The sequence below is a fragment of the Mustelus asterias genome, chromosome 15 (assembly GCF_964213995.1).
Source record: "Mustelus asterias chromosome 15, sMusAst1.hap1.1, whole genome shotgun sequence".
Classification (NCBI taxonomy): domain Eukaryota; kingdom Metazoa; phylum Chordata; class Chondrichthyes; order Carcharhiniformes; family Triakidae; genus Mustelus; species Mustelus asterias.
In genome coordinates, this window is record NC_135815.1 from 70,792,416 (window position 1) to 70,814,012 (window position 21,597).

Here is a 21,597-nt window from a genome sequence, read left to right on the forward strand (position 1 = left end):
CTTATGTTCTTATAGTGAGACATTAGCAGGGGTGAATATGGGGTTATGAAGAGAATATTGATGTAGTCTGTTAGAGCTCGTTTTACTAGAGATGAGAAGGTTAATTTGATTGTAATAGCTAGGCACAAATTTAGAATAAATCACCAAAGGGATGTTGGAATCTTTTTCTGTTTTTAATACAAAGGGTGCTTAAAATTTGAAACAACATAATTGTTTTAGAAGATAATTAAATAGAAGTTTGAAAGAGGCATATTAAAGGATTTCAGGAGTGAGAATGTGAGTTGGATTAAACTGGCCCCAGTGGGAATAAACATTGGCACAGACAGTGGGACCAATGCTTACTTTTGCGTGTAACACTATGATTCAATCTAAGAGAACTGTCCAATCTCGGTTTAATAGTATGTATTGCCAGTTACACAGTCTACGGAATGTCAGACATAAGAACATGAAAGTCCTGGAGTGGGTGGAGTGGCTACAAACATACTACAATATTAGATATTAGGAACACTCACTGCACAAAATCGCAATTTGTACCACAGGTCTACAATTTCCCAAGAAAATGGCACAGAAAACCTATTATGAACCTTTTAGGCATCAACCGAGGTGGCACGAAAGCAGGAGCCTGAGAGTTAAAACTCTGTTCCAGAGGCTGAATTCATGGCTAAACGAAATCTAGGCTAATGTCTCCGTGCAGTTCTGAACGAGTGCTGCCCTTGGACTCAATGCTTCAAAGAGCGGTGGAAGCAGATTCATTAGTAACTTTGAAAAGGAAATTGTGTGTATTTGGAAAGGAAAACTATGTTGTGGGGGGGGGGGGTTCACAGGAAAAAGGTCAGGGGGAGTGGAACTAACTAAATCGCTCGACCTAGAGAGCCATCAGAGGTATCATGGGCTGAATGGATTTTATGACAGATTTACTGAAAGAAAATCAAGTGGAATATAGAAAATGGAGGAGAAGCAATAAAACATTAGAGAGGCTAAAGGGGAGGATGGAAAATATTTCAAAGTAACAAAGGAAAATATCTGAAATAAAAACTAAAAGGGCTGATTAGAAATACAACAACAACTTAGATTTATATAGTCCCTTTAATGTCATGAAAGATGCCAATGCGTTTCATGGGAGCATTATAAATCAATGAGAGTGAATCACATAAAGGTGTGTGTCAGGTGGCCAAAAGATTAGTCCAAAAAGTAGCTTTTAAGGAGTGTCTTAAAGGAGGAAAATGAGGTGGAGATGGGAGAGTTGTAGGGAGGGAATTCCAGATCTTACGGTCTATCCAGCTGAAGGCACAGCCACCAATAATGGAATTATAATTCGGAATGCACAATAGGCCAGAACCAGAAGAATGGAGATATCTGGGAGGGGTGTGGGATAAGGGAAGATTACAAAGCTAGGATGGCACAAAACTTAATGGAGAGCAAATGAACATTTGTCTTCAGTTATCATGGAAGAGTGAAACAAGCAGGAGGAGAGAATAACTACAGGTAATATGTAACACGGCAACAGCTGGTAGAACTCGATGCAGAGAAGACACACAGGCCTGACAACATACATCCTGGAATTTTGAAGCAGGTCAAAAAGAATCAAGAGAGACTCTACACTCAGCCTTGCAAATATTCTTGGATATGAACCTGCGGCAGAGGACAAAATGAAAAAGCTGATTCAATTAGCCTCAAGTCAAAACTACACAAGTTTCAGAAGGTTACATTATAAAATAAAGCTAATAATTTACAATTAAAAATTTGAAGTCATGTGCACTATATTCACTGCATTTCTTTAATCATTGCATTCCACTGTTCCCTCAGAGTTTCTAAACTTGAGATGAGAACTTTCTTGTTCAAATCTCTGGATGTCCGCCACAGAGATTGGACACGAAAGCTCTCATCTCAAATTTAGTAGCTCCTTAAGGGAACAGTGGAACGCAACGATCAAAGAAATGCATTGAATACGGTGCACATGACTTCCACAGTTGTTTTTAGACAATTAACTTGTAAAAGATGAAAGGGAAATGACAGCATGAAGAGAATGTCAATTAAAAGATTTTTTAAAAAGTGTTTTATTCCAGACTTGGCTATAATTGCCTCAATCTTTTACAGCATACAGACATTGCTGATCAGGTTAACATTTGTTGCCCATCACTAATTGCCCTTAGGAAGGTAGCGATGAGCCACTTGCGTGAATCTCAGCAGTCCATCTGGCTCCTATGCAATGCTGCCAGAAAGGAGGTTCCAGGATTTTGACCCAGTGACAGTGAAGGAGCAATGATATAGTTCCAAATCAGGATGGTGTGTGGCTTGAAGATGTGGTGTTGCCATGCACCTGCTGCCCTTGTATTTTTCGGTGCAAGAGGTTGCAGGTTTGGGAGGTGCTGTCAAAGGAGCCTTGAATGCATTTTGTATATCGTACACGCTGGTGCTACTGTGTATTAGTGGGGGAGGGAGGGAGCGAATATTTGAGATGATGGACAGGATGCAAAGCTTCTGGAGTGTTGTAGGAGCTGCGCTCATCTAAAAGTAGAGAGTATTCCATCACACTCCTGATTTGTGTCTTGTAGATTGTGGACAGGTAATGCCCTTCGATATCAAATGGTAGATGGTTAGATTCACTCTTGGGGATGGTTACTGCCTGGCACTTGAGTAATGTGAATATTACTTGCTACTTTGAATGTAATCCAAGTCTTGCTGCAGATGGAAATGGACTGCTCCAGTATCTGAGGAATTGTAAATAGAGCTGAACATTGCAAAAACCATCAGTGAACATCCCCACTTCTGACCTTATGATGGAAAGAAGGTCATTGATGAAGCTGCTGAAGATGGCTGGGCCTAGGACACTACCTTAAGGAATTCCTGCAGTGATGTCCTTGGACTAAGATGATTAACCTCCAAGAACCTGCATAGGATAGGCACATGGAGCACACCAGGATGATAGGGAGTGGGATAGCTTGATCTTGGTTTCAGATTAAGCTCGGCACAACATCGTGGGCCGAAGGATCTGTTCTGTGCTGTACTGTTCTATGAACCACAACCATCTTCCTTTGTGCCAGGTATGATTCCAACCAGTGGAGAGTGTTCCCCCTGATTCCCATCAACTCCAAATACTGCCTTGACATCAAGGACAGTAATTCTCACCATGTTTCGAGAAAGGCTGTAAAGAGGTCAGGAGCTGAGTGACTCTGGTGGAACAACCATTGAGTGTCAGCGAAGTTATTGAGGTTATCACTATCGAAAACACCATCTGCCACTTTGTTGATGGTTGAGTATAGACCAACGGGACAGTAAATGGTCGGGGTAAATTTGTCCTTTTTGTGTAGAGGACATACCTTGGCAATTTTCCATATTGTCGGATAGCTGTCAGTGTTGTAGTTGTACTGGAACCGCTTGGCTAGGAGCGTGGCAGGTTCTGGAGCACAAGTCCTATTTCTGGAGCATAATGGGCAACAAATGTACTAATAGCAGAATATTGTCAGTGCCCGTAGCCTTTGCAGTATCTGGTGCCTTCAGCTGCTTTGATTCACTCCACGTGATGTTAAATTACATGAGGACTGGCATCTGTAAGGCTGGGGATGTCTGGGGAAGGCCAAGATTAATCATTCAGGACTGCAGAACTTTGATCTGCATCTTTGGCTTTGGCATAGCTTAGCTCTGTCTATCGCATGCTGTTTCCAATGTTTGGCATACAAGTAGGCCTGTGTTGCAGCTTCACCAGGTTGACACCTCATTTTTAGGTATGCCTGGTGCCGCTCTGGGCATGCCCTCCTGCACTCGCCATTGAACCAGGGTTGATCCTTGACTTGGTGGCAATGATAAAGTGGGGAGAGGGTATATGCATAATTATGTGATTGCAGGTTGTGCAATTAGTAGATTGTGCAATTTTGCTGATGGCCTAAAACGTCTCATGGATGCGCAGGTTTCAGTTGCTAGATCTGTTCAAAATCTATCTCATTTAGCCTGATGGAGGTGTTACACTACACTTGTAGTGTAGTTTCTCAGAGGACATTTCATGTCTTAAACTTTCCCTTTTCTCTTTCAGGGTTGACCTTCCTGTGGGAATAATTTTCATTTGCCTTATTAAAAATTGAGAATTTCAACCCCTTTTAAGGAAAGTAAAACAGGTCTCTGAAATTCCTCTTCACAAAGACCCACCCAGCTCGCTTCCCTGCCCACCCCATCCTTCCTTACCTATTTCACTATCTCTAGTAAGGTCTCACAAGAACTTCCTTCCACATTCTATTACTGATAGATGCAACCTCACATCATCACCCCCTTGGAACAAGCACACTCTTTACTCAAACTAACTTTGAAACTGATCAGCTCTATTGATTATGGAAAACGTATTACCCATATGTAGCCATTTCTAAAGTAGAATCAATAAAACTTTTCATGTGCAGGTTTATGCTGCAGCATCACCATGGTGATTACATAATCTATAAAGTGACTTAAAAACAATCAAACCAAACTTTTAGGGATTGTGGGGATCAGCTCTGAAGCATAGAACTGCCATATCTGTTATTTTTTCATGATACCATGATGCAGGAACAATTTAAAAGCATTCCATCTTTTAAACAGAACGTTTTGACTTTTCCTTGCTGTTGACAGGCTATACTAATAGAAACAATTCACACAATTCACCAGTAACAAGAGATTAGGATGCAGGGGCTATGGTCATTCAATTACACACTAAAAATAAACAAGCGTCAAAAGTTACAACAATATGACTTTGCAGTATGCTCAAAAAACTTCCACAAACTATACAATTTACTATGTGGAAATATTCCTCTGCAGAGCTCTGAGGTACAGAGGGATCTGGCTGTCCTAGTGCATGAATCACAAAAGATTAGTATACAGGTACAGCAAGTAATCATGTTACCTTTCATGCAAATACAAAAATAGGGAGGTTATACTTCAGTTGTGCAAGGCACTAGTGGGACCACGTTTGAAGCAGGGTGAGTATTGGTCACCTTATTTAATGAAAGATGTAAGTGTATTGGAAGCAATTCAGAGAAGGTTTACCAGACTGATACCCGAAATACCTTTTCCTTATGAGGAAAGGTTGGACAGGCACGGCTTGTATCCGCTGGAGTTTAGAAGAATAAGATTTCAACATAAACGATTCTGAGAGGTCTAGACAAGAGTGGACGTGGAGAGGTTGTTTCCTATTGAGAGAGAATCTAGAACTGGGAGTCAGCATTTAAAAATGAGTCGCCCACTTAAAACGGAGATGAGGTGAAACGTGAGTCTTTGAAACTCTCTTCTTGAAAAGGCAGTGGAAACAGAGTCTTTGAATTTTTTTTAAAGACAGAAGCGGATAGATTCTTGGTAAGAAGGCAGTGATAGGTTATCAGGGGTAGGCAGGATGCAGATTTGAGGTTACTATCAGATCAGCCATGACTTTATCAAATGGCAGAGCAGGTTTGAGGGGCTGAATGGCCTACTCCTTGTTCATATGTTCCTAAAATCGTGTTCCCTCACATCTGCACGTTATAGATTTTTCTCATACATACAAATTACTGAAAAAAAAATGATCACGATTCAGCTAACTTGTCTTCCATCGACCTGATTGTCTCACGAACTAATTCACAAAACAGCAATTAGTCTACAACACACCTAGGAATTACACGAGGAAAAGCCCAGTGGTGGCAACTTTGGGACAGTCACCATGTTTCTCTTATGCATGCTGCAGTTACTATGTTAAATCTCAAAATACATGCTGTTTTATTAGAAATTGACTGATGCATTAAATGTACACAATCCAGTGCTAACCACGAGCAGCTTTCATGTGGTACAAAGCCATTGCATTAAAATTTTGTAATGAGTCGATGTACCTCGCAATATGCAACAAAACACAATCGCTCACCTAACAACAAGCAGCGAGACAAACTTTCTAAATTTCACGCCATGTTCAGTTCATTAACTACATTTTCCAGAAGTCCCATTTCAGAACAACGTTGACTTTGCTAATCATCAGTACATTTGTAGTTATTATAAAGTTAATGGAACATTTTATCTCATTCATTTAGGACTTAATTTACTCCGTGTGTGCAATGAGAAGTTAGACAAACTATTTCAAAGCTATTTTACTCTAGATTATGATTTAGAAGCTTTATGACTTCAGCACTTTTAGTGCTTTGTAAACACTTTGTAAACACTGTAAACGAGTAGCACTCAAACACGATACCACCAACTCATTGCTTGGAAAGAGGTGCACTTGTCTTATAAACTGTAATTAGGCCCAGGCATTGTTTTCAAAAGTCCCGAACACATATAATTACTACTCAACAAAACCACCGAGTGACCTTCAGATCTTTCAGGTTCTTTTTCTCAACAGCGTTATACCTTCAGAAAGCGCAACACATATCTATTGGCAGTAACTGAGTCCTGCATGACATTTGCTCATGGATTTTCAACAGCTCCAAACCCATCCGTTGAAGAAGATATAATTCATCTCACACAAACATGTTCTGTTGTTTTCGTTATATTTCAAGAACTAACTTTTCAACATTAAAGATCTATAAAAAGTACATCCTGCTTTGAAGTGAACTTGTAACCTGACTGAAAGCAAATAAGCATTCCAGTCAAAAGTAGCACTGAATGCTTCCCTTATTTTCAATATCTTAAAACATTTAAACGTCGGGAAAGTCAGCTGTAATATAACCAATTGAAACTATTGACAAATAACTTGCAATTCAGACATCAGTTTGCAATATTGCCTGTGGTCTCAATAAACACTTGGGACATTTCAGCTAAGAAATCCAAACTACTGGGGGGGCGGAAGCCAGGGCTTCATGGTGGCAGTGTTTAGCACTGCTGCCTCATACCAGGGACTCAGGTTCAATTCCGGCCTTCGGTGACTGTGAGGAGTTTGCACGTTCTTCCTGTGCCTGCGTGACTTTTCTCTGGGTGCTCCGGTTTCCTCCCACAGCCTAAAGATGTGCAGGTTAGGTGGATTGGCCATACTCCATTGTCTCTTAGTGTCAGGGGGATTAACAGAGTGAATAGGTGTGGTTACGGGGATTGTTGTCGGTACAGGCTGGATGGGCAAAATGGCCTCCTTCTGCACCGTAGAGATTCTATTAATCTATGAAATCTGCAAAGTATATATAACAATCCCAGGACAGAAGAAAACATTTCTCACAACATCCAGATACCCAATCACATAGTACAGAGGAGTTTGCCTACTTGATAACTGTGCCTTTGACACCTCCAGCAGTCGTCAGCATTATTCTAGTGGTCAGACTAACACGCAAGTCATCTCCATCCAGCCCCAGCAGTTCAGCACAGTGGTCCAGCGACTGACTTGATTTATTCTTCAGGACACATCCACCTAACAGTTGACAAAATCGATTTCGATTACTAAGTGCTCGAAGACTGAAAATTACTAATGTTAACTGCATGCAAATGTAAATGATGATAACTCATAACAGATTAAATGATTTTTAGAAGTTGTAAAGAACCTATCCTGTACAATAATACAAGTCACGCAGTTAAATACCATAATCAAAAAACATGCAAGAAACATTTCTTGAATGTGTACAATACAGCAAGTACACTAAAACCGGCTGCAGGTTGAAAGTAGGATCTATTATTGATCGTAAATTGCTTGAAGAAAGCACAGATTCATATTTTGCAGCATCTTGCATGACCTGAGGATATTCTACATCACTTTGCAACCAATCCAGTATCTTTCGAATCTGAACACATTGTTGTGATGCGACCAAATAATCAGCTTTTCAAAGGTAAAGATTGAACAGAATTCCCCAGCTTTTCATCAAATAGGATCATAGGAATGGGATCTTTCATGCCTAGCTGAGCAAGTGGATGGATTCTCCATTTAATATTCCCTCCTAAACTCCCCATGTGTTGCACTGAATTATTATCCTAGATAATGCACATTCAAGGCTCTGCAGTGGGGTTTGAACCCACAACCTCCTAATTCAGAGACGGGAGTTCTACCATTGAGTCAAGACATTAGTCCCGGCTGTGAAATAAACTGCAACTGAATTACTGTTGCTACAGCTATGCATGGAATACAGGAGAAAGAAGAAGAAACAGAGGTTCATGAGGGGCTTTGCAGAGGAGGTGTGACCACCTCCTATTGTGAAGACTGTACCACCTGCCCACTCTAAATTCCAATAAATCAGCATTTCAAACAAGTGTTTCTGCCACCAGCAATGAAAAGCATCATTTAGGTTTGGGTGGCTGATGCCGCTTCAGAGATTTTAAAATGAAGAGCAAGAGGTGGGGCATCAATCATGCAACCTGAATCAGTTAATTTATGGAAACATCAATCACCATTCAGCTCTACAAAAATTCAGCAATAATCAACTGAAATTAGAAACTGGCACAAAAACAATTGATGCAATTAATGGCATGTGACTTATAAACGACCTCTTCAATTCAGGCTAATGAAACCATGTTTGTCAAAGTACATCATTCCAGTGTTTTTCCAACATCCTATCGGACCTAGACATGCATCTCTCTCTCTGAATAATTTACTGTTTGACTGTGGCAAGCCTGCTAAATAACAATACCCAATAAGCTTCAGAGAACTGGATGAGAATTATACGAGCATGCATTGCGTCCATAGTGAAGAGACAGCCAGTTCTGTACCTGAGGTGCTTCCAGCTTCTTCAAAGTCAACATTTCCAAGGTGCAGAACACCTGCAACTACACGGAACAGGTCAAGCTTCTCCGCATCATCCAGCCCTATTTTCTTCATAGCGACACACATGCGGTTAAAATCACCGTGGTCGTCCAGCAAGGGGTCCTTCAGAGAGCCTTCTTTAAGGCACTGGAAGGCGACAATGATAAAGATCCAATATATCAGCTTGTGTCAAACAGTATCAAGGTTATGCTATAAAAAGGAACATGCACTGTCAGTCCAAACAATAAAGGCTAAAATTATAATACGCATGCAAAACTACCACATCAATTTCTCATGCACATACCATGAATGAAAAAATATATTTGCCCAAACTGACAGTCTTTAAAATGCTATATTCACTGACCATTAGGTGTAATGTTCCTCATTCTCTAATATTCTACGTGCTACGGACAATTTTACTTTGGACACCTGTTCCTTCAAAGCTTTATTCCTGTGTTTCTAATTCTCTTCCCACAATTTATGGTCCCAGTATAGGTCAGTTTCAAATAAAAAAAACAGGTTGATGTACAATTGTATGAGGAAATCCAGAACAAGAAGTCTACCTTTCCTATTCACCTCATGATCTTTCTGCAAGGCATTAAAGAACTTGTTACAAACTGCCCTTGTCCATCTATCATTGAATCTGTAAAGGCTACAAGTATCCTGGACATCAAGTATACAACTAGTTTAAGAGTTTATCTCCATGAGAACAATGGAGCAGAAGTGGCCCCTAGACTCTTGTCATATTTTCAACTGCAACTAATCTGTGCCTGTTGAAGTGACCCAAAACTCAAATTCATGACATTTAATGAAAAGAGAGCAGGATTGCAGGTTGAAGTAGAAGATATCAAAATATGTTTCCTTACAAAGAAAAACATGGTTCAGCATTGCTCTTCACACTTAATTTAATATGCAAAGTCAACAAATTATCATGCATCTCCCTTGAACTCTCGACTGTCTTAAACAACATAGACCACTGCATCTCCTCCCAATGCCTCTACACTGCTATTCATCTCAATGTAAATGCTGTGAGATGTTACATCTGCACCAATGATTCCTCCCGTTTGCCCAGATAATCCAAAAATGCATAAAAACAAATTTTATGTCTCTCTCCCCATTCCGTCACTCACCAGCACCTCCTCCCACCCCTGCCACCCCAACTGTGTTTCTCTCATGAACAAAAGCAGTTGCTACTCTTCTAAATGATCAGTCTACCCGACTTGAATGGAGCCAATTCTCTTCAGTTCCCATCCATCCCAATTTGCATGTTCTTTCCTAACTTCCATCTCAAGTGAAGTTCCAAACCTTAACTCTCTGCTGAGCTTCATATTCCATTAACCAGTTATTCAGACAGCTTCCTGTTACCTCTACAAGAACAGGGGCTTCTACCCTCAAGGTATGTTCATACACAAGGAGTGCAAATCTAATGCAAGTTTATTTTCAATTAGGAAACAAAATATATTCCAGATTGAATATCAACACTGCATAAACCTTCCTGCATTTCTATCAAGAAGCTGTTTTGAAAGAGAAACAAGATCGGTGTCAGTGAATTTGAGGAATGTGTGCTGGAAAATACTCCTAGCTGCACTCTCCTTTGCCAGAGAAAAAAAAAATTGGATTTATAGAGAGCTTTAGATGACCACTGGGCTGCTCAAAATCTTACGGTCAATGAAGTACTTTTGAAGTGTAGTCACTGTTGTAAAAAAAGGAAATGTGGCAGCCAAGCTGCGCACAGCAAACTCCCACAAGAAATGATGGCCAGATAATCTGTTCTTTTGGGATGTTGATTGAGGAATAAATATTGACCAGGACACGGAGGATAACTCCCTTGCTCTTCTTTGAATTAGTGCCATGGGATCATTTACATCTAATGGCACGTCGGTTTAATATCTCATTTGAAAGACGGCAACACTCCCTCAGTACTGCATTACCTGGAATATGAGACTCAAACCATGAAACCTTGTGACTTAGAGGTGAGAGTGCCATCAAATAAGCCATGGTCAACATTTGCATGTGTGCTTCATGCAAATTCTCCCTCGATTCACAATATAGATCTGTACACTTCCTTTCAAATTCCAATTACAAAACAAATGTACCAATTATGATCATTTGGATTTCTGGACATATCCCAACAGGAATAAGTCTTTCCATGACTAAAAATACTCTCCGAACCCATGCAGCTGAAAAAGCAAGTAAAGCCACAATAATATTTACAGTGGCACAAAGCACTATATTGACAGCAATGGAACCACATGCAACTACATAATTAAAATAGAATTCACTACAGCTGATGTTTAGTGCATCACAAGCAGATTATCTTTCCTGTTTCCATCTCCAACAAAAAAACAAACCAACTCCACTACTAAACAAGGAAATAAAATAAAAAGGACTTCATTAAATTTGCCCCATTGCGAGATCAGAATTCTACCCTTTGCCTTGTTGGCATAAACTATGCAGAAAAAAACATAACTACTTCAGTGGAAATACTGATGCATGCAACTACAAATACACCACACAAGAGTGATGTAAGCATCTGCAAACATAATTACTGACAGACAGTTACATCATACAAACTTCATCTATTGGAGAAAAAAAACACTGATCACCTCTTCCTCCTGATATTAAATAAAAGGGGAAAGAAAATAAGATGGTTTTACTTTAATGATACTGGGCCTTTTTAGAATTAATTCATGCCATTTACATGTGAGTTTACTACAGTGAATTATAATACACAGACTGCTATCAACTCCAAGAAACTGTTTATCCCGTGGAGATGGCAGCAGCCCAGACATGTGAGGGGAAGTTAAAATAAGGATGTCAACCAAACCAGTCTGCAAATCACATCTGGATTCAATTGCCATCAAAAATTAAATCGTCATTTTCACAAAGTATAAACACCATACGTTATGAAGTCAGAAAGTTTTCAATCCATTTGCAAACCCAAGTTAAGATTTCAAAATCAACAGCAATTACAAAGAAACACAGCCTCCTAAAACTGGTCCCACATTGAGCAAAATTGATGCATGACAATCTGGTAAAGTTATTTACTTGAATGGATGATTAAAGGTTATGACAGTAATAGACAATAGAAATTGCAAAAGGGATTTTAATATAGAAATGATTTTGGGCAACTAAAATCAAGCTAGTGGATAAACAGATTTTTTCCACATTATAATTTGCCAATGGCATTGTACATTTTGATGGGCGAGGTGGGGGTATTTAAGTAATGGAGCTACAGGAGCACATTCAATCTTAACTGGATAAGAAGAGAGACTAATGAGAGGATCCTTAAAGCAGCACAAGGAGACTTGCTGAGGTCCAGCATCGAGGGGAAAAACACAGCGAGAAAATTATTGAAGAGTTACAAGGGGAGGTGTTGAGCTTGGGTTGCTGTCTGTAATAATTGCAGGTAATAAAACAAGAGACAGATATCACCCGACACTATACTCCCGGCTACACTCTTGTACAATGCTACATTCATCAAAACGTCAGAAAATACATGAGATGTTTCCAGGTACTAATAAGATTCAGTTTTATATCAATGGAATGGTTTCCAAATATCACTGTGATTTTTGTACTGCAGATTCATAGCAAAAACAGACCACTGGATATAACCTTTCCAGATTCCTGTCCAGATAAAACCATTTCAATTCTCTTTGGAATCAGACATGATAATGAAGAAACAACTGGTTTTCATATACCCAAACATTGCTGAATCCCATTCCGTGGACCTGTGGGAGTCAACTGCTCCCAGTGTTCTTTTCCCACCAACTGTCTCTTTCAGGTCATGCAGCTCGAATGCTGCAATCTACAACAGACTAATTCAATGGTTCTCCTTCAGTGGTGGGGGGAGGTAACCCTTTCCCCTCCCTCAACATTAGGTCAAGGCTGACAAAATGTAGCGAGAGGAGAATTCCCTTCCAGAGAGCTTCAATGAAATTGGGAATTGATCTCTGATCTGCGATCATGAAATCCAACAATCCTTTATTACAGTGAGCAATCTCCTCCACCTGTAATATGTTCCTGTTTGAAGTGAATTTATCAACATGGGAACAGTTGGAGGCCATTCGGCCCCTCAAACCTATTCCACCATTCAATTCGATCATGGCTGTTCTATCCTTCCACTCCCTTTACCTACCTGGATTCCACACTAACAACTTTATCTAACAAATCTGTAATTCGTGGATCAATTCATCTCAACACTTTGCATTCTTACTTTACATGTTCCATTTCTGCTCAACAGCATCCCCAAAGAGATCAAGACTTTACCTTTAATTTGGCATCGACATACTTTTCAGAAGCTTAATAAATGTTATCCATTAAATCAAAGAGTTTCATCAAAGATTAAAACTAATATATGCACTGTCTGAAAAGCTCATGCCCTTGAACGCTTGAAACTTCTCCAGCGATGAATTGTTTGCATTCAGAGATCAAACCAATGTGGGAATTTTGCAGCACCCCCACCCCTCCATCTCATTTTGGAAACATTCATGCAGTCTTAGGCATGGACTGTGGATAATCCTGTTGGAGCAGGCTCAGACTCTGCAACATTATGCACTTTACCTCTGGACTCTTGCGATTCTGTAGAATCCGTTTGTCCGATTCCTTGTTGGCAAAGTACCTGGTACATCCTCGACTCAGATACTGGTGAAGAGATGAATTTAGCACAAGAGACAGAAGTTTTATTGCGGTAAATGAACAGTAAAACAAAACACACTCATCCACTATAATACTTACAAGGAGAAGGAAAACTCCAGTTGATCTGTCTAATCACCATTAGACTAAGCTTTCGTGGTACCATCTCATTCAAAAGAAAACAATCATTTATTCTTTAATAAAACCCTCTGTCGTGCTACATTAACCCTCAATTTAATTCTGATCAGTTCAGGTTGCAGCACAAAGCTGTCACCATGTCTCCTCCTTTCAGTAGTTGTTGCCGCAATAATCCTGTGTTCCTGTTGAAAGGAGGCTGAGCAAGCATTTCTAAGACTATCTTCACCACATTAATGGTGGTCAATTCCACACCAAAAGGTGGGGAGGAAATGGGGCACAAAAAATTAGGATGACCACAAAACAAATTTGAGGTTTTCAAAAAGGTTTACACAACAGGCAGAATTCTCTGCTACAAACCATTAATGCAACTGAATTATTTCAAATAGGCTTAGAGGCATGATTTTAAAAGTATATTTGAGAATGCAGGGAGTGAGGAGAGTGGGTTAGAAACCTTTGAAACTGGAGTCTGCTTTTTCCTATATTTGTCGGTTTAGCTCAGTAGGCTGGATGACTGGTTAGTGATGCAGAGCAATGCCAACTGAGGTTATTCATGAAGGCCTGCCTTCTCAACCTTGCCCTTCGCCCGAGGTGTGGTGACCCTCAGGTTAAATCACCACCCGTCAATCACCAGCAGCCTATGGTCAACTAGGACTATGGTGACTTTACCTTTACAGCTGTAGCAGATGACAGCAAGACGACCCCCGCTGGTGAAACAAAATCACCTTATTAACTAAAGGTTGGAGGGATTTGTTAATAAAACAGTTCGATGGATGAATTTCTCTCAAATATTATTTGTACATCCGAATCATTCCACAAACACCAGCCGAAAATTTAAACTGGCTTTTTGTAGAATTCTCAAACTTACAGCAGAGAAACACTTTTCCTGCTCATTAAAATCCATTTCAGTGTTTCTCTCCACAGTCAACTGGAGTCCAATTCCACGCTCCCGCTCGCTCCCTATATTTCCCAGTATACTTTGTAAAGAATGCATCCAATTACTAATTTAAAAGAATTCAGCTCCAATAATAGTTTGTGTCAGAAAATTCTGCCTTGTGTAATTTGTTTTTGAACCTCTAATTCTTTTTGCAATTATCTTAAAATATTTTGGCTTGTCCCTCCTCCCTGGTCAGATGTGAAATTGCCTCACAAAGTGGTTCCAGTTGAAAGGCCATCCTTATTATGTTCAGCAGACAGGACACCTTACCAGTGCAAGTGTCACAAGTTAGACAAACGGAGACAACATTTCAACTGAGAGAACTTTACTGAGAGCGCGTTGATTCCTTTAAGAGCTCCTAAAAAAAACTCTGTGCCAAAAATCCCATGAAAAGCTTTCTTACCTGACCAAAAAAAAACCTAAATTCCAACCAATTCAGAAAGTTTACTTACTTTAATCAATGGAAGTTTCAGCAATTGGTCTGGGTGTAGAGGTTAGACATTTTTAAAAGAATTTTGAAGAAGATTGAGAATCTGATTTGGGCAGGTTCAGTGAAGGCTACACTAAACAAATAAACACCTGATAAAAAATGCTGCTTCCATAAAACATGTGTCATGGATACTTTAATGTACAACAGAATATATACTTGCGAACTTAATTTCCTGAAGTTTCCAATAAACTGTTGAAGAAAAGTGGTAATAAGCAGGTGTCGACCCCATGAGTGTCCATGCTAAATCTAAAGAGATATAGACTTGATATAAAATGCATTATAAATAATGGACTGTCCAATCACCTATATAAGCTCAGGTTTCTTTACTTCTTTGCACACTGAAGATTCGCTGTCACTCTGAACTATCTTTTGTATTTCAGTCACATATCAGTTTCGCCTGCAGGTGAACGAGGTCCAAAATAAGAAACCCAAAGACATGGAAGTCCTTCAACATCAATGAGATACTGCTGAATTGTGCACTCAGACAGCAAGCTTCCCCTTAATTGCACAAAATGAATACTTGGAAAATAATTAAACATCATATCCAATTAGGAAGAAGATTATTCACATGTAAATCTGTAACCCAATGAAAACTGAAAAGGTACATTTGCAACGATGCAGAAAATGAACACATCTTCTAAAATATGACATGTATACAATGAAAGTTGTCTTGTCACTTGCAGTCTCAAGATATCATAACAAACTTAGTAATTCATTTTCTCTCTGGAATGAGCGCACACACTCCCCCCACCCCCCTCCTCCCCCCGACGTGGAGAGGAAGATTACATGCCATCAACACCCTTCCACTCCCAGGATTGAATGAGGCCCGCTCCCACCTGGCCAGTCCCTGAATGGAGCAAGGTCTCATGCCCCCTTCGTATTGCCATAAGGTAGAACATTAATGCAAGTGACAATGTATTTCAAAAGTGACAAATGATTTTCATTATTCAAAGGGTTACAACATCTACCATATAAACCAGGTTTGTATCTACTATTACCTGCATTGCTCAGCTACGGTTACAAAGAGTACCTACAAAAAGGCCCAGGCCTAGTCTGTCTTTGTTGCTTGTCAGAGTTAGAGTTGCATCAAGACAGGCTGGGTTTTAGGAGGCCAAGTTTGTAGCGATACCTACAGCGGGGTCTGTGACGGCAGGTACAACCTGCAAGAATTAGGCAAATAGAATTCACTTTGATCTCTGTTGTCCACATGGTGAGTGGTTGCCACACTATATCCCAAGGAGACATCAATGAAGATAGGCAGCAGATGTGCGTTTTGCTGCCAATCACCACTCAGGGAAAAAGTGAGGTTTGGGTCTGGAGCAAGAAATGGCAGCACTGTCCACGTTAAAGGAAACTAAGCCTGTGATACTCTGAACCAAAGCGTTTCCTTGATAACTGACCACACTCACCCATCTTCTAGAAAGAGATGAGAAGAGGGGTCTAGCACAATGTTCTTTCAACCCTTCACCTAGCTGGACAATTTCACAAGATGAAAATCAAAACACAGAAAAATGAAAATCCAAAACCGAAAGAAAAAATAGCTGGGAATATACAGCAGGATGGTTGGCATCGTCAGGAGAAAGTTAAGATTTTATGTGGGACTTTGCATCTCATCTAGCATTCGGTGACTTTAATTTTAGATGTCCCTTAAAGCTTCTGGAACATAAATATAGCCAGCTCTCTTTACCCATTATAACAATTGTAACTAAGTGATTATAATATGCCAACCTATAATGGGTAGGATGAAAAGGTTAAATCAGAATTTTAATCTTTACGAAATAGAACTAACCCTTCTCGAATTAATCAGTGTAAAACGCAAGATTGTTTTTTTATTACCAATTTTTCTAAGCTGGGTATCAAACTCAAGATCTTGCCCAATTCTGAGAGTTTGGAACAACTACAGTATTTACAAAACAACTAGCATGTGAGAAGGGCAAAGAACAAACCATTCCTCAGTTACACTCATGGGGAATTGTTCAGATGCTGAATCAATTACAATTAAAACTACTGCTATATAAGGGATTCTGGTTTGCTGAACTCATTCCCACATTGCCCTCTAGTGCTCAAGGTCTTCATTGCCTTTTTCTTAAGGAATCATACTTCAGTTCACAGTATCGCACGCACTTTACCCATCACCAACATAATGATTCTTTTGGCAGGGACATTGGGTGGTGGTAGTAGGAGGGGAGAAGGTTGATGGCAAAGGCTTTATTTTTCTGTTTTTAACTCAACTTTTAATTGATGATTATAGATCACACGTAACCCAAGCACCATGTCTTACCATTACCATAGAAATTCTTAGAACCATGAAGACATTCATTTGTTGTTATAATCTACATTACAGAACTGGAACACTTCAAAGGCTGAGATGTCCTCTTCATAAAACACGACTGGATTAAATAAGGAATTACAGTCAGGATACCTACAATGTCAACCTGTGTCCAATCAAACTTCCAAAACATTTGGAGGTCCCCCAATAACTTTAGTTACATAAAAGGACAGGATAATTATAAACACTGGAAGCTGACCCTGTGTCTGACCAGAGCCTCTGAAATATTCTTTTTGGGATAAACGCAACGGTGTCAATGCTGTTTGGTGACACTCCAGTGAAGTGCATTGTGACATTTCACTACGTCAAAAGCATTATAGAAATGCAAGCTGATGTTAATCTTGGGAGGGTGGGACTTTTTGTTTTAGTTTGGAGTTTGCACCGGTTGAATTTTATGTTTTTAGCTAAGAATAAAGCATGGACTCGACGTTGAATCAATAAATGCTCCTGGTCAGCAACTACACATTAACCACTTAGCAACGAGTGGACATTCTCCTCAAGGACTTCCACATGAAGTGTTGGTTAGTGTGGGTCAAAGAGACAAATCTTCAATAGATGATAGATTTGAGCCATCTCCAGTCTCCATTATAAACCAGAGTGACTGGCAAAACAAAGTATTTTACAGCGAGAGCATTTCCCCAGTAACATCTTGCAATGTAAGAGACCTTTAAGATGTCAACCACATTCACATATAAAACTCCGGATGTAGCTGACATTTAAGGGCACTGATCTGCAGCCTTTTCAGACAAGTATTCCATGTTCCATAAATAGCAGTGTAACAATTTAGTTATGTGTACAGATGGCAACCTTGATATAGTGGAATTAAATTAATTCCTTAACTTAAATGAATGCTATGAAAATTGGCATCCCAAACGCATACAAAAACCTAGCCTGGACTGAAATTAAGGAGACTCTTCCTCCCTCCCACCCACAGCCCCAGCTGCAAATTTCTGCTGTGCCAGCATTTTGTTGCGGCACTGATGTGTATGTTGCACAGTAATAAATTGATTAATCTGTAGGATATACTGTTCATTTCCCACTTCAGAATCATTCTTCCATCTCTCCAGCTCACATGGCCAAACAGAGCATAGAGAGAGTCTAAATCAAGTTGCCACCTACTCCTTCCTTACAGCTCCCGGAGTCTAGGCACACAGTAGAACCCAATGAATCAAGATAAAGACAGCAATGAGTATTCCAGATAACATTAGAGAGCTTGTTACAGTTCAGCATCAAAAAGGAGAGAAGGGCACAGGTTTGAGCAGCTGTAAATTGAGTATCAACATGTCTGAAATAATCCACCAACATGAATGTGAAGGAGCAGAAACGCCACCAAAACCCTTGCATATAAAGAATGAGAGAGGAGGTGTGGGGGTTGGGGGTGGCAGAGTGAGGTGGTGGGGGGGGTGTTGCGGAGCGAGGGAGCAGGTGGGGCCAAGAGAGGAGCGGACAGGGCCAAGGGGGCAGGGTCTGGGAGGTGGGGGGGGGGGGGGTGTGTGTGTGTGTTCAGGGCAGAGGGAGAGGGTGTGCAAAGCACAGAGATAATGCGAGTGTGTCAGAGAGAAAGCAAGCAAGAGAGAAAGAATATGAGAGGGGGCAGAATCTGACTTGAACCCTATGGCATAGAACTCACCCGGAAGTTATCAGGGGAGGTCAAGTGAAACTTTTGCCTAATCTCTTCAGGAGCACCTGCGCACAGCCTATAAAAGATATGGTAATTTCTTTCTTCTGTGCTCTGTGTACAGATTCGTGATTTTTCCAACAGGTAATGAGATACAAATCCTCCAACGACAGCATTCTGCATGAGGAAAGGGGAAAAAAAGACAAGGAGACATTTTGGGAACTGGAATGCCAAGTCATATCTAGAAATATTTTTTGTTCAAATGTTTAAGATACCTTCTCATTGAAATGGATCTCTACAAACTTCCCAAATCGACTACTATTGTTATTTCGTACAGTCTTGGCATTTCCGAAGGCCTCAAGTAAGGGATTAGCTGTTTTGGAAATGAATGATGAAAATAAGTCTTCTGCAGTCAGTGGGGTTACAGAATGGTGCAGCACAGAAGAATACCAGCACATCAGCTTGATTAAAACAACAAATCTCTGGACATGTTTCATTGCAGTACAATAGTCAGTTTCATAGTAAATGAATAGGTGTGAATATGAAGGACATGCCTGCAATACCTGTGCGCTGAATAAAATGAGTGCAGTATGAAAACTCATCCCGGGCCAACGCAATTAACCAAACCTTGCAACTGCGACCCAGTGTGACCAGTTTCGAGTGCAGGGCCTGAATTACACCAATGGAACCTTGCAGCAATAATGCATCACAAGTGTTTTTGGGTGTAACTCATTTAAAATTCCCCTTTTTTTTTTAACACTAGGTCAGCCAATTTCACTCAGAACGCACTGAAAATTTGCTTAAACAAATGTCTAACCTCATAACTTCTCTTATTTGCTAAAAGTCAAATGTACAGATTGTTATTTTTCAACAGTGTACATGCAAGTTAACATTTCACAGAAACTGTGTACCTTCTACAATCCTTTCATCAATGTCTTGACCTGTTCCATATGATTCAGTTAAATACCTAGAGAATGGGATCAGGAATAAAGTAAGTTTCTGCTTCGTTATAAAATCTGAAAAATGTCAAACATAGAAAAAGAGACAGAGAGCTCCAATAAGCATTGTGCAAATCCCAGTAAACTGACCATAACACACAAGACATGAAGTAGTTAACAGAAAGAAAGGGGCACAGAGATAGTAGGGGGGGGGATGCCGAGCGGGGGGGCGAGGGGGCGCCGAGCGTGGAGGGCGAGGGGGATGCCCCACCGAGTGTGGGGGGTGAGGGGGGGGCCCCACCAAGCGTCGGGGCGAGGGGGATGCCCTGCCGAGCGTCGGAGCGAGGGGGGGGGCGCCGCCGAGCATCAGGGCGAGGGGGGGACGCCGCCGAGCGTCGGGGCGAGGGGGGGACGCCGCCGAGCGTCGGGGCGAGGGGGGACGCTGCCGAGCGTCGGGGCGAGGGGGGGGACGCCGCCGAGCGTCAGGGCGAGGGGGGGACGCCGCCGAGCGTCGGGGCGAGGGGGGGACGCCGCCGAGCGTCGGGGCGAGGGGGGGACGCTGCCGAGCGTCGGGGCGAGGGGGGGGACGCCGCCGAGCGTCAGGGCGAGGGGGATGCCCCGCCGAGCGTCGGAGCAAAGGGGGGGCGCCGCCGAGCGTGGAGGGCGAGGGGGATGCCCCGCCGAGCGTCGGGGCGAGGGGGATGCCCCGCTGAGCGTCGGGGCGAGGGGGATGCCCCGCCGAGCGTCGGAGCAAAGGGGGGGCGCCGCCGAGCGTGGAGGGCGAGGGGGATGCCCCGCCGAGCGTCGGGGCGAGGGGGATGCCCCGCCGAGCGTCGGAGCAAAGGGGGGGCGCCGCCGAGCGTGGAGGGCGAGGGGGATGCCCCGCCGAGCGTCGGGGCGAGGGGGATGCCCCGCCGAGCGTCGGAGCAAAGGGGGGGCGCCGCCGAGTGTGGAGGGCGAGGGGGATGCCCCGCCGAGCGTGGAGGGCGAGGGGGATGCCCCGCCGAGCGTGGAGGGCGAGGGGGATGCCCCGCCGAGTGTGGAGGGCGAGGGGGATGCCCCGCCGAGTGTGGAGGGCGAGGGGGATGCCCCGCCGAGTGTGGAGGGCGAGGGGGATGCCCCGCCGAGTGTGGAGGGCGAGGGGGATGCCCCGCCGAGCGTCGGGGCAAGGGGGGGGGTGGTGTAGCCCAGAAGTTTGGAATGGAGGGCACCCCCACAGATGTTGGAGGTGAGAAGGGAGAACGAGAAAGAGGAAGGTTGAGGAATCATTCGGTGAAGTCTGCTTTAGGAATTACACTTACCGAAGAACAAACTTGGTATTTTCTGTTTTCCCAGCTCCTGATTCCCCTGATACAATGATAGACTGGCTTAATTTATGCACCTTCATGTCACGGTAGGCTTTATCAGCTAAAAGTTGGGATTAAAGAGAGAGTTAAATACATGTAAAGATAGTATTTAGAGAAATCAGAGATTATTTTCTAAGAAAATGTTTTAACCTGTTTTAACAAGATTGCCAATTCCACAGAGCAAAACAACATAGAACATAGAATAGTACAGCACAGAACAGGCCCTTCGGCCCACGATGTTGTGCCGACCTTCATCTGAAACCAAGATCAAGCTATCCCACTCCCTACCATCCTGGTGTGCTCCATGTGCCTATCCAATAACCGCTTAAATGTTCCTAAAGTGTCTGACTCCACTATCACTGCAGGCAGTCCATTCCACACCCCAACCACTCTCTGCGTGAAGAACCTACCTCTGATATCCTTCCTATATCTCCCACCACGAATCCTATAGTTATGCCCCCTCGTAATAGCTCCATCCACCCGAGGAAATAGTCTTTGAACGTTCACTCGATCTATCCCCTTCATCAT

General features: G+C 42.0%; 1 protein-coding gene across 5 annotated transcripts in view; it reads right to left on the minus strand.

The window, feature by feature from the left end:
• The window catches only part of LOC144504557 (unconventional myosin-VI), a 226,968-nt gene that overhangs the window by 79,732 nt on the left and 125,639 nt on the right, over positions 1–21,597 (minus strand). For all 5 annotated transcript variants that reach the window (XR_013499667.1, XM_078230067.1, XM_078230065.1 and 2 more), the window contains exons 6-12: positions 21,025–21,130; positions 19,697–19,752; positions 19,061–19,158; positions 18,798–18,962; positions 13,205–13,285; positions 8,608–8,788; positions 7,177–7,321 (exon numbers count right to left, since the gene is read on the minus strand). Coding sequence is in view for 4 of the 5 variants with exons in the window: in XM_078230067.1 (XP_078086193.1) it covers positions 7,177–7,321; positions 8,608–8,788; positions 13,205–13,285; positions 18,798–18,962; positions 19,061–19,158; positions 19,697–19,752; positions 21,025–21,130 (832 nt within the window). In the remaining variant the exon portion in view is untranslated. The remainder of the gene's footprint in view (positions 1–7,176; positions 7,322–8,607; positions 8,789–13,204; positions 13,286–18,797; positions 18,963–19,060; positions 19,159–19,696; positions 19,753–21,024; positions 21,131–21,597) is intronic.